The sequence below is a fragment of the Ptychodera flava genome, chromosome 11, assembly GCF_041260155.1.
Source record: "Ptychodera flava strain L36383 chromosome 11, AS_Pfla_20210202, whole genome shotgun sequence".
Lineage (NCBI taxonomy): Eukaryota > Metazoa > Hemichordata > Enteropneusta > Ptychoderidae > Ptychodera > Ptychodera flava.
This window is the reverse complement of record NC_091938.1, coordinates 7,522,439-7,536,976: the sequence shown is the minus strand read 5'-3', so window position 1 is coordinate 7,536,976 and position 14,538 is coordinate 7,522,439. Positions and strand designations below refer to the sequence as shown.

The 14,538-nt window shown below is 37.3% G+C and overlaps 1 protein-coding gene across 2 annotated transcripts; it reads right to left on the bottom strand.

Moving 5' to 3' along the window:
• Nucleotides 1-4,567: 4,567 nt before the first annotated feature.
• Nucleotides 4,568-14,517, bottom strand: LOC139143412 (uncharacterized). Of its 2 annotated transcripts, none has more exons than XM_070713716.1 (4): nucleotides 13,794-14,517; nucleotides 6,940-9,869; nucleotides 6,356-6,431; nucleotides 4,568-5,895 (listed from the first exon to the last, which is right to left on the bottom strand). In XM_070713716.1, the coding sequence occupies exons 2-4, from the start codon at nucleotides 9,865-9,867 to the stop codon at nucleotides 5,465-5,467; spliced, it is 3,435 nt and encodes a 1,144-aa protein (XP_070569817.1). In that variant the 5' UTR covers nucleotides 9,868-9,869; nucleotides 13,794-14,517; the 3' UTR covers nucleotides 4,568-5,464. The 2 variants fall into 2 exon arrangements, with proteins under 2 accessions (XP_070569817.1, XP_070569816.1); XM_070713715.1 differs by having other exon boundaries at nucleotides 14,088-14,516.
• Between the last annotated feature and the right edge of the window lie 21 nt (nucleotides 14,518-14,538).

Sequence of the window (14,538 nt, the reverse complement as noted above, 5' to 3'; positions counted from 1 at the left end):
CTTGGTGGCGCAGACATAATTTCGGTCACCTACTCTTGATGAGCGTTGAGGTACGTCCAGGGCGAGTGTGGGAAAGTTGTCAGTAATTAGTTCTTGAAGTACCTGAAATAATTTCATCTCTATTCCTTTGCATCGAACAGTTCAGTGCCCTGTAGGGAGCCTGCATTGTAAAAATGTGGACTATAGAAAATGTCCAATAGGTATCAGGTTCTCATAAGTCTTTCTCCTACTCAATCTTCGTAAACGGGTGTGGAAAAACTGCATATTTGATAATTACAGGAAATGAAACCACATGTAATACAGAAGTGAAAGAAATAAAAGTGATGTAATTTGACAAAGATTCTCATTGGTCTGGCATCTTGCAAGTTGGAATCCCTTAGACACTTAAATACTACTCAGTTGCACGCTCATGGCTGTAAATATTCTACAATACACATCATGTACTGCAAAACATAGTGGTCCATAACTTTCAGGCATATTCATGTTGTTTACTGCCCCCCCCCCCCAATACGTGTCGGTACCTAACATCACTCGCAAACTTTAAGATCATCAAGTGCTCGTAAAAGACAATCCTATGTGAGGTTTGAAGGTAAGCATTTAGCTGAGCGGTTCTGATCGCCAACGTCTTCACCGGATGAAAATATACTGTGGGTTATGGGTTCGAAGTACATTTCGGTCCATTCGATTTCTGCCATGCATATTACGCCGGAGACCGTTGGCAAGGATAACTAATGACAACGGTGCGTTGATTGGTATGAAAGCCCGACCAGTTTTAGACCCTGGTCAAAAAGTTTTGTAGTTGCTATCTTTCTAAGCTTTCTCTCAATATAAACATCGAACAAAAGTAACGAGCAATTCGTTTACTTATGCTGGATATAAGATTAATAAGATTAATAAGATTAAGATTAATAAGCACGTATGATGACGCCCACGGCACTTTTAGGCTACGCCATGGACGGTTTAGAGGAAGTTTAATTATCGCTTTCTCAACAGTATTTCAAATTGAATTAATTGTAAGATTTAAGAGCTTGGTTGCCTTCAAAGCATGTTCAATCTTTCCCTGAAACAGGACACAACGTAAATCACTGAAGTGAAAGAAGACATCTGCTTTTGCCAAGGACTCGCCGAGGCACAGACGACGTCCGGCAGAGAATGGCAGAAAGTTCTGGTTTTGACTTCAGTGAACCGTCTACATCGAGGAAAGAAAACAACTCAGAGATATTTATGCCACAAATTGTTGCTTGTCGTTTTGTAGCAAATAATCTGATGTGATGTTATTTTATCGCAAATAATCTGATGTTCAAAATATTTGGCATAAGACCGTTGAGCCTCAGAACTTGTTATATAATAACTCTCTAGTATTATATATATATATATATATATATATATATATATATATATATATATATATATATATATATATATATATATATATATAACATATGACGTAATGACCGAGTCAGCACGGTCATTACCTCATTTGTAATTTCCTTCGCTGAACAAAAAACTGTTAGAGAATAGTATAATGTATCACATTTTCAAGCCAAGAATTTGTTTTATCTTTGCAAAGAAAATGTAGTTTCATTAAAGGGCCATTATTTGTAACATTTGACCACTTTTTACCTCGGAAAATTCCATGTTGGAGGCTCATATTTGTTGCAAAATGTTGTTTTACGAAGAAACATACATGATTATTAGTGATGTTATAGCAACATAAAACTGCTAATTTTTGTTCAAACGTGTTGCCCTTCCGAGCTCGTTTGTTGACGTCTGGCATGCTCAGCGTGCTGGGGAGGACGCAGATATGGTGACGCCGCGATCACGCGAGATGTACAAATTCACGTTTATTGCGGGATCAAAACAACATCGCGTCGTGGATTGCCTGACATCTGGCTACGCAACGTGCTCGGACAATGGACTACGACGGAAGTACGTAGCGGGCATAAGTAATGAATATTAATTTTGAAATTGCTGTAAATGGCTCGCGCGTGTGCAGCAGAATGCCTATGTTGCAACCCGCGTGTTAGAGTTTGTATTTCTGTCAGGACAAGAATTGATATTTTCCTTGTAAAATCACATGTTATTTGGTTGTAGGGCACGTAATGTTTCCGAATAATATGCGATTCTCTGCTATTTGACAGGCTATTCAACATGAGCCAGTGATCATTTCAATCAAAACTAACGGAAAAATCGCCAGAAGATACAGCTAATGGAACTTTAAACTTTTCCGAGCTTAATCCTTTGAACTACGTCCTAAGCTTCTAATTTGTGGTATTCCCTGAATCCTCATCACAGCAGCCAGTGCCCTTACAAGATAACAGAACAGTATTTTCTCTACGAACAATTACAAAATACGATGGAGAATTCAGTTACCGATTCCGGTACTATCAGGGTTTGTTATATTTGCATAAGTGTACATATAACACGATTGGAACTAATTTGGGATAATTAGATTTTCATATTTTTCAAATTTCTCAAACGTGTTAGGTGCCAGATTGCTGAATGTTGCAATATTGCAAATTACTCATAAAAACAAGTATGTAATATAAAAAGACAAGCAGATGAGATTACATTTGTAGATTTAATCGACATTACTTCACCATCCAATTAACCTAAATTAGTTCCAATCGTATTATATCGACTTATGCATTACGTGTGTTACAGACAAAATTCTCTCTGGCTTATTGACATTGTTTTGTAAATTAAGTTCAACCTTGGAAATATTATATAAGAAGTTGTTTTTTCCCTTTCAAAATGGATAAAAGAGTTGAACCGAATGTCTCCAGTCGATTGAATTACAGAAAGAGTAGGGAAATAAGTCAGTCTCTTAAGTTACTTTATTACCTTCATTATATATATTCAGACTTATCCTATATGTATGTATACCATTTACACTTTAGTCTTAGCATGTATTTTATGGATTTATTAATTTTTTTGAGTTATGTTGTACTATTAGTTCAAGATGCGAGGTATAATGATATTCAAATATGCAGATTACATTAATGAGCATTGTTTCGGTATTAAAATTCTATGCTAATGACCCTTAATCAATGTGGAATATTCATGTACCTCGGATCTTGCATTGTATAATGTTGTATGTTATCCAAACATTTAATCGATTATGTATTTTTTGTTGCATTTATTCACTTTATCTAATAATATTTACTTGTATGTTAAATTGTCTTTGTATACTCGAATGCGGGACGCATTCCTTGAAATGAGGGGTGTTACAGACAAAATTCTCTCTGGCTTATTGATATTGTTTTTGTAATTTCGGAATCTGTACAAAGGTCAGTGAACGAGACGACTGAACTTTTCAAGTCTGTTTAAGGGCTAATGATCGTTATGAATTTTCACACATCTTGGTTCAAACTCCGTTGTTAGTGACATTTAATGTATGTACGTCATTGATACCTAAGTATCAAGGATAAAGATAGAAACTGTTATTAGTGACATCTAATGTCAAGGCGGTAAAGTAAATTCTTATAATCAATATCTAAATTCAAGACAGGACCCTGGGACGATTACATAAGGGAAAACGATGATGTCACCTATGCAGATCATGTAAGATTTTATATGATCAATATCCTATCAGAGAAAGTTTAGTAATGTATTTCTTGAAGGGAAGAATATATTAATTATTGTAGCCAATCAGGAAATACTAGTTGATTAGTGATTGGAGGATTAACTAATTTAATCTAATTAGGATGTTATGATTTCTTTTTAGAAAAATATGATCACCCACTATTTTCAGTCGGAGATAGCAGGGCATTCTGATGTGTAAACTTTACACTTCAGTAATAAACCATCATCATTGATATCCAACAACTCTGTGAGTCTCTACTCTGTTAAAGATCTCAAAGTACCTCTCAGCAGTGAGTATACTCCCCAGACCGGCGAGATACGACTATAACACTGTAAGATGGATGAAGCAGAAGAGATATGAAGTTATTGGATAGGTTTTCAGTTTTGATAATCCATCACTGCAGATTTTGTTCTCAAGATCTTATAGGTCACCAAATCCTGCTTTCTAAAAGTAATGATGTCATTGCGCATTTAAATACTTAGCAACTTTCTCATATGGTCACTAATATTTTTCTATTAGGTATTTTTGTCAAATTCAATATTAGCTGTCTTGTTTGTGATATTTGATCACAGGCGGTGGCTGTCAATTAAAAACTGAAAGTTTAAGGCTTTAATGTGTTGAAATTGATGAAGATTGTCGTCTACTTAGCATCAGTCTGTCAACTCACGCCGATTTCGAAATTTCGAGAGATCCCAGTTTCAGTTCCAGTTCAGTTTTGACTCCTGTTTTGAGCGGGCGCGCTCCGAAAGTGTGATATGTACCGTACTTACCGATACTATTTTAATTTAGAAAGACCTGGAGAAACCTAAGGATACAGGACATAGGTAGATTCGCGTATGTGTAATACGTGATTGAATAGACTACTGGAATCAAAATACGATGTTTTAAAATGTGTTAAAACAGAATACTACCTTCAAAGGCATTCACATATCATCGTTAATTAACACTAAAATAACTAATAATATACAGTAGCAATACATTTTCTGAGCTTTTATTCGTAAAGAAAATCAAGCAATTTACCAGGTTATGAAAACATCTTCAAAATTTAAAATGGCAAACGTTCAATGACATATGTACAACGTTTCATTAATTAAATTCAACAAACAATCGAACCTTCCCTTCGAAATTGCTGCTAACTCGTCGATCCATCCTAGGGATCACGAAAAATACACACAAAATTATTATGACCATGTCACAATACTATCTTAAACATTTTCCAATGCATTAATAGCATCTCTCTTGATACCAAGGGCATGAAAGTGAAACTTATGCTATTTATCCAAACAGGATGAAAGCAGATATTGCATTACATAAATGGAAACACCAGTGAAAACCTCTACTGCTGGAGAACACTTCCGACTTACCATACGGTATAGCGGGTACTGAATGACTCATTTGATCAACTATATTTTCAATGAAGTAGACAAAGGTCACATATCAAGTACAACTTCAAATGATAAAGACAGTAAATGAATAGGATGCTGTGACACTTCAAATGCTGTTCGTTCACACAATATCACATTTATATGTACCATATCTGCAAATGATATATGTGTGAACGAGTTGAATCTAAAGGCACTCTTTTTAAGCGCACATTATGCTAAACTGCGATCAAGCTATAGTGAAATAGTAATTTCATTTCATTCTCGGAATATCGGTGTTAAGCACCTGTTCTAAATAAGAACAAAAAGATGAAATAATATCATTGCATATTTTAGTTGAATTAAAAGCCATTTAAATTTAATGATTTTGCACAAGGCTACATTTTCTTAATATCAAGGAGGCTGCAAATTATGCAGTAATAAGTTCGTAATTGCCTGTCTAGCCTACATTTCCATAATGCCGGCATTTAGGTATCATTTTGTGAATGCACAAATTCTAGCGATCTAAGAGTTTGATCACATGTCCTTTGAGTTCTTCAGAAAACAATTGCTTCTCATCTCGCCCTTTGTAGTCGAGATAATCAAAGCATACGTATTTACCCAAAGACTCCTTAGCTTTTGATACAGTCACATGTTTGTCATTGATGACATGAATAATGCTGTTGACATTATCATAGTGGTACTGATATGCAAGTTCTCTTTCTTCGGTGCATCTTCTATCTTTGATAGAATGCCTGTTGATGATGATAATAGTCACTGGACAGCACCTCAGATAAGAAGCATTGTTCTCACGTTGGTCATAGGAATTAACTTTGACCTCGATGGGAAAGTGGCCGTCCTCAAACAAAGCTGCGATCTCGCTCTTGACCCATTCATCATCACGCTTTCCACACATTATATAGATATCAAACATTTCAGGGTCTTCATCTAGGTAGGAACATATAACAAATACCATTACATGATTTCACTCCTCGGCAAAACTTAATTCTATTTGTAACAACCTTTTTCATATTAAAAGCAATTTTTCGGTAACTGATAAGTTCTTGGAAGTACTTGATACATTTGTGTAGGCACCTGTAAAATGGCAACTATGATATGTAAGTCTTTGTATTATTGAGACACCAAAACAAACACAGTGTCAAGTCATATGAGTGTCCAATTCTTTACAAACACAAATCTTAAATGCATCCAATGTATAGGTTATTATCAGCTTTGTTACCAAATCTCAGCGGTATACAATTGTATAGTTTAGTGACTGTGTCATTTTCTTTATCCAAGATTTTTGCTTCATGTTTGTTTTTCAATGAAGACCAATACGTTGCGATCACAGATATTTTCACCTTAGCTTTCTACAAAATCAGCATGCATTTAATTTGTCATTCCATACCTTCATTTGGAATTAATACGTCGCCAGGCAAAATATTAACATCTTCTTCACAAGGTTCTTCTTCAACTTGCCTTTTCTGATAATGGAACATAAAGTATTAGTCTTGTTGTCAAACAGTTTCGACTATATCTATTGAAATTATTAAGATTAATAGTGGCACGACTCGCAACACATTTTAGTCCTTATACATCGTGCAATATAAGGCCAGGGGCTTAGTCCTAATGCAATAATTAAGGAAGCTCATGAGAAACAAGTTTTGATATTGGAATCCAGCAAGCTGTCACATGGCAAAGTATTGACTATATATATATATATATATATATATATATATATATATATATATATATATATATATATATATATATATATATATATATATATAATATACATATATATATTATATACATATATATATATATATATATATATATATATATATATACATATATATATATATATACATATATATATATATATATATATATATATATATATATATATATATATATATTATATATATATATATATATATATATATATATATATATATATATATATACATATATATATATATATCTCCTTACCTGTTTGTTCCTTACTGGTTCTCTTAGAATTATTTTCTGCTTTATGTCCCCACACAGCCTCTCTATTGTTGCTCCAAGGGTAGGAAACCGTTCTTCTTCTGAGCACACTGTGAGAATGTGTAACAAGTCGTTGTTAGGGCACCCATTATGAGGAGGTGGATTCAAGCATAGCGTGCCGCCGTTGTACTTGAGATCAGGGAACTCTCTGTAGCGAATGGCCTCGATGTAGCTGTGAAGTCTACTTATGAGGATGTAAGGGTTTGATCCCGGTACCAAGGCGGTAGTAACTTTGATAAAATGCTGCTCTGGTAGATACTCCATCAGATCAAGTCTGAAGGAAAATTTTTCGAACCTATTATCGATTGTGAACCTGCCGACATTGCGATAGACCTCGTTATGTTGGGAAATCTGGATACATTTAGACAATAATCTTGTGAAGACTGAATCTGGTTTGAAGAAACTGAAGTCAAAGTAGAACTCCATAAAAGATACCATCGGGCCAAAATGAGGTCCTAATTCCCGAGGGTTTTTATAATATACAGGTCTCATGGAAGGAATAATATATTCACATATTTGGGTATCACTTGGTAGAGAGCCCACTTTACCCAATGGACACATAAGGCCGTAACATTGCAACAATCTTACCAAGATTCTTGTATCAGTATCCAACCCATCAAGTATATTAGTAAGTAACTGCTTGTGAATTATTCCTTCATCAGACAAACGGTTCCACATTGTTGCTTCCGTAGGTTCCCTGTCTTTCTCTTCGGGAAGAGTGACAATTAATTTGACAGCATCTATCAGTATCTGTGGACGGAGAATGACAATTTTGTTGAGACTCTGATTCTTTGCAAGGTAAATGACGTCGCCCGTTTCATGGAAAAATTGAAGCATTGCAACCATCTCTTTTGTGTTCTGTATCCCACAGTGCTTGCTGGCGAAATCAAAGACATCTTTGAAAGGCATTATGCTGGTAAGTGGAGGACAGTGAGTAGCGTTTTTTCTACCAGAGAGATGCCGATGAATATACGAAATTATACTCAGTAAATTCTCGGGAATTGGTGTTTCCTGTTTTGCTAAATAATTCCACTCTCGAAGAGCTGTTTGAAACCGGAGCCATTTGATGGGATAACTTTCGTTCTTTTCATCCACTTTTGTAGCTCGCAGATGAACAGCGTGGCGTAAACGCTGAATGTCTTCATCATCACTCTGGGAGTTTTCAACCAGCCACAGAGGGGTATTGTCAATGTTTATGACCAACCGGTTGCAGTAAATTGAACTGGTTTTGTACAACTTGTCTTTGAGGTACTTGGCAATTTCCTTTCGCGTGTCGGGGGACACTTGATCCCGATGGGTTCCCACGAGGAATATCACAGAACGAGCTTGGGCATGCGTACATATGGAATGCAACCAAAACATTAGGCGTTTAAGTGAAGTATCTCTTTCGCTCTTGCTTTTGAAGTTCACGAGCTTAAATACTACAAGAAAAATTGCTCGAGAGGCCATGAAGACATGGTGAGTGTTATAGTAAAACTCATCACCAGCAAAGTCCCAAATGCTCAACTTGACAGGCAGTGATGTCTTCTTTAATTCCCTGAGGCTGACAGAGTTGTTTGAAATGTCTGTTAGGGAAGCCTGCTGACTGGTCTTGTATAAATAGGTCCTGTACATTTCAATACAAAATATGGTACAAGCTGATGCAAGCGACAGAATGCTCGGAAAGTGGAACGGGAAGGGAAAGGGAGACTGCCAGCCAAATGCAGTGGCCCACACAACACCAAATACAAGCGTCACTGGCCACATTTGTGGTCTGCTAATTTTCAAAGTGGAATTAAGTGGTCGACCAAACTCTAAACCCATGAGAGACCCAAGCGTCAGCGATGCAAATGCTGTGAAGACATAATAGCTAACATTGTAAGATACGCACGAATAAACAACTGAAGACACAAGAACTACAAGGAAAAGGAAGAAGGCTACCAGTTTCAACTTTCCAACAACTGTTATTTCCTGCAGCTGCTTTTGAAGGCATTTGGTTAGCCCAGTTTGTAGCACGACGGAGGATAGTATGCCAAAAAGGGCAAGAAAGGCTCCACAAACGACTCTCGGAGTCTGAAAAGTATCAACAAGGGTGCTACAAGTTCTTGTACCATGGGGTGACAACATTCCTGAGAAGGCAATGACAACACCATTTTGTAACCCTGTCCTGACAACGATTCCGACAAGAAAACCGACAAGTGTGATTACACAGAGTTCGGCAAAGGCGACAGCTTCTGGCAACAGTGTTTGACCTGCATCATCACTCAAACCATACTTATACTGGCAATAGAAAGACAGTTTATCAGCTGCTACTAAAAATACACAAAAGCTTCCTCCAAGTTTGTAGGCTGTAGTTTTATCAATGAAAAGTTGAAACATCAAATAACAAGCAATCATCGAAAAGACGAAATTATTTTCATGACAAATGAACTGGAGGAATACTAATATAGCCAAGGCTGGAGCAAGAGTTTTCAACCAAAACAAAAAATAAGAGTAAGTTTTCCAGCTGTTCGGATGTGTCCTCTCTTGCTCTCTGTTTCTTTCAGTGAGAGCCTTGGCCATGTACCATGTAACAGCTTCGCTGTAATCGTCCTTTTGTGAGCCGAGACGCCGCCACTTATAGTCAACGTCCGTGCACTCACACATGTGCATATCTATACCGACAGTTTTGCCTTCATTTGGGTCGAACTTCTCACCAACCAGTTTCTTGCTCAGACTTGTCTTTCCTACCTCAGCATCACCAAGTATCTGAACTTTTATCCTGTTCCTCGGAAGCTGGCCGGTCCTATCACTTTCCTTCCGAAGCTCTTGAAGAGACGCATCGCCTGCTAAGTTAGCGACATCGTGGGGATCGAAGAATCGCAGAGTCACCCCGATACTCTTCAGTGCCATTCCTGGAAATTTAAAGTTGAAGAAAGTAGAACGTTAACATGCCTTTTCTAAACAGCTATTTCTCTATGCTACTTGGGTAATTTTCTGTGAAAGATTTCACTTGTCATGTACATGTATTAGAATATTGATATTTGAACACCCTCTTCAGTAATAGGATGTAAATTTACGCAGGAGTCGTGAAAGTTGTCCCTTTTAATAGTAAAGTTTTACAAGTAAGGTTCTGACATAGAATCCTTGTCTTATACTCTAACATTATAATCGATTGGCACCTTTGCAAAATTGTGACAACGAAGTGACATAAATCGAAATTTAAAATATTTCAGAGCTTCGTAAGTCTGACTTCTCCCTCAGGCAAAAGTCCACCCAACGGCAACAGTTTAGTATTTTAATTATATTTGTTCTTTGTTTCGATTACAGGTTCCTTGTGTTGTTCATTTATAGCAATGCCATGAACACGATTGGAACTAATTTAGGAGAATTGGATGGTGAAGTAATGCCTGTGTAATCTGCAAATGTGAGCTCATCTGCTTTTCTTTAACGTTATACTCTTGTTTTTTTATAATTAACTTGTAATATCGCAACACTGGGCTATAGGGCATCTCACACTTTTGAAAAATGTGAAAAATATGAAAATCCATTATTCCAAATTAGTTCTAATCATGTTCATGCAAAAGTACCCAGTACTGTATTTGGACTTTGAACTCAAATGCACATACAAGTATGTGTGCGCGGTGTATTCTTGACAATCTAATTCATATCAAGACTGAAATTCAATTGTTAAATATTACGGCCAGAAGTATTTCCATTTCAACGTGTTTGAAACATAGACGAAATTACTGCATTTAGAATCCCTCACATATATTTGTAGGAGGATTGTAACATCTTTACTCCAAGGTAAAAATGTTAACGTACCAGACTCTGAACACTAAATGATTAAATATGATATATTTGATGTACTGATGATGTGCCTCAAGTTAGAATATTAGTCCCATTGTTTTACAAATTGAAACGGCATGACCTATATTCAAACTCTGCGCACAGGTTCGTTGTTATGTCTGCGTTCCATTTACTTTACATTTAGCTAGAATGTGCCTCGGAGACAGATATTCGGACTCTGATTTTGTTGGTACTTTTCTTGTACATCGCCTGTGGGGGCTCATTTTAAAGCTCTCCGAGCAAGGAATGTTTTTCACTGTCTTAGTTTTTCGAAAATCGAATTTTTCCAATGGAGTTAACACAGAGATAGCGGCCATTTTGAATTTAAAATATCGATAACTGTCCGGTCATTTGTTTGCCTAGTACCAAGCATTGTACCAAACCCCTGATGTTATTCTTTATTTGGTAAGAGAATGTTTGGAAATTGATTGAGGAAAGTTTGAATAAACTTAAAGTCTTTCACTTTCGTGGCGCGGTCTAATTTAAGGCACACATAGAAGTGCTGCACGCAAGTAACAGCCGACGGAATGGAGCGTTGACAAGCAATCAAACAGTTGTGAAATGTCACTATTGTGTCGACACTGTTTGCAGTCTCCTACTATCCGCCCCGATACCACTTGAGGGTTGAATCTAGGTCAAAACAATGTGTGTTTCCGTCTTTATACCTTCAGGAAATGGGGTCGGTTGGTAACAAACGTCTCTTTCTTTTATTTCTAACGGGGTGTTGCCAATCAAAAAAAGCAAACTTTGACAAAATAGTGTGTGATTTTTAAAGTGCGAAAAAGTGTTTTGGGTCGGGGCGGATTATCGGAAACGCATACGTTTTTTGGCATACATTGAATGGCGTACTTCTACTGCAAATGGAAGTCTAGTTAAACGACATAAAAGATAAATTCTCTTGCCTATTTCATAAAAATATACGTATTTTATGTTTCCGCTCGACCCTGTTCAAACATCCGCATACTTTACATGCACACAATGACCTTGTATTTATGTATGCATGTATTTACATATGAGAGAGAGAGAGAGAGAGAGAGAGAGAGAGAGAGAGAGAGAGAGAGAGAGAGAGAGCGCCTCGCATAGATTGTGTCTTAGACAGTACAAGTATACTATGTATATGGTTATGTCAACTGAGTAGCGCCCGAGTCGACGCAGGCTCGTCGAAGATTTAATTACGCAAATGTCGTTTATACCCTAAGGCCAGTGTGATTAGAAATGCGACAGCCTAGCCCTGTTCACGAGTCCCACGTAACTCTTCAGGCATCTTCTAGTGTTTTTATAGTCACACACTTTTTCGAAGGCCATGTAACTCCAGTAACGTTACTGGAGGAATTTTAGAATTTGTGTGCAAAGCTACGAGTCTGTCATACCATGGTCGTAGTATTTCCCTATGCGTCATGTGTCAATGATATCACCAGAAAAGTGTCCACTTGTCAACATGATAACAAAAAGTATGCCGAGTGACGAGACAACGAGCTAAGGAAACTGGAGTGTTAACGGCAGGGGCGGAGGATAAAGGGGGTCACAAAAAACCCACGGTGTTGGGTGGGGGAGGGGGACTTGAAAATTCCAGAGAACCACTCATTGCAAATCATACCGATAAATCACTCTGAACAGGGCAGATTTCAATTCTTTCATAAATTCTTTCATAAAGCAGTTTTCTAAGGTTACTCAATGAAACAGCCGTGTTTCAATGACTAATGATCATTTACAGTTCGTGCTTTGTGAACACTATAATGCTGACTATCACAGTGTGGTATAGAAAGGAGAGCAACAGTTGACTATCATGGGGTACAAAATTGGTCGAGAATGGGCTAGGAAAAAGACATTCAGGCAGACAATAAATAAATTTTAACAGATATAGCTAGTTTTTTAATGATTCTTATAGTCTGCCTGTGAGAATCATATGTATAACACGTTGATATCTTTTAATGAAAGTTCAATTCATCCTTGATGTCCATTTCTTATCACCGTATTCTAGTTAAGAGGATAAATTGAACTCATATGCCAAACATATGTGAATGCACGAAGGGAAACAAAGTGTTCATTGCTTGTGCCATAGACTACAGTGTACAGTGAAATGAGATTTTTTTGGTCAAATTCAACTTTCTAGAATACAATTCCCGACTAATTACTATTTTTTTCGTGAAGTACATTCATATCAGCTTTCAAAGTTATATAACCGCACAAATTGTCAAATATAGCTTGTTTTGTATCGGAAAAAGCATTGTTTGTAGTTTGCACCATACACAACCATGTATAGTGAAATGACCACTTTTGCGTGAAATTCAAAGTTCAAATTTCATGTACACAATTGACCTCCATATTCCCATATTGTAGTGAATATCAGTTTTCAAAAATATATTAATGCACAAATATTGCCAATTTATATTAGGGGAAAAATATTCTTAGTTCGCGTCATAGACAACCATGTATAGTCAAATGACAATTTTCGGTGAAATTTCAAAATCCAATTTTTTAAACACTAGAGTCCCCTCTATATCACCATATTCTAGTTAAGTATATTCATATTAATTGTCAAACATATAAATTCACAGATATATCTATTGGGAAAACACTGTTCCTACTTTACACCAAAAACTACCACATACAGTGAAATGACAGTGATATGAAATATTCTTGCAAACAGAGGGTGGTTGTGAAAACGTCGTAAGGGCCGCGGAAAAAATGTCGACTAAATGTTTTCTCTTCCGGCCTCCTTGCCGTTAATAATGCTCGTTCCCTAAACTAAAGCTCGACTGTCAGCAGCTTGTGCCTCTTTGAGCTGAGGAATTTCGGCTTCCTTCTTCACTACTGCTCAGCTACCTTCAGAGTGCGTGGCTTGCGTTCGCCCCAACGCTTGGACTGAATACTCTCGGTGCGGCACTCTGCCATCCGATAATGAGTACAACATTAATGCGCACGCCATATGTATTTTACGACAAACAGACAGATTCAATTAAGGGATTATGGAGGGTCTTTCTACCTACTTCTTCCATGTGACCAAATTACGCATGAGCAACTGTTGACTGTCTTTGCTTATTGTGAGCTTGTTACACGGTGTCTACCCTGCCGTCGCGACGTCGGTATGTCAATGTACTATTGTGATAGTATTTCCGCTTTGCGTAGAGCTAAACGAGGCCTGTTACTAAGCTTACTACTCGTCTGCATGTATAAAACAGTACATGATGGACGCTACGCTTTCATGGAGCTATACGCGCTTCCCACAGAGGACAGCCTCGCCAACTGTTCATTAGTAAACTTGAGCTCACGATATGTCTCACCTTTAGGATCTGTTCCTTCTTGACGTTAATAATAGCCAGGTGTCAGAGCTTTAGCCTGTCGTTGTATGAAATGTGCTCATAGGTATATTTGCCTTTGTTATCATAGGGGAAAACCCGCTGTGACTCATTGATATGAGTGCCAAGATGTACATATTTGTCGCTTGGTGGCGCAGGCACGACCTCGGGTCACCTCCTGTTGATGAGGCGAGTCCAGGGCGAATGCGGGAGTGTTGTCAGTAATTTGTGCTTGGAGTACCTGGAATAATTTCATCTCTGCTCTTTTGCATCGAGCAGTTCACTATCCTTAGAAATTTCGACGATGAAACATGTCCATAGGGTATCAGATTGAAATGCTTTCTGCTAAGGCTACACAATGTCCAAGAACGGTATGTGTAAAAGCTTCCTATTTAATAATCACAGGAAATGTGAACACATGTAGTACACGAGAGAA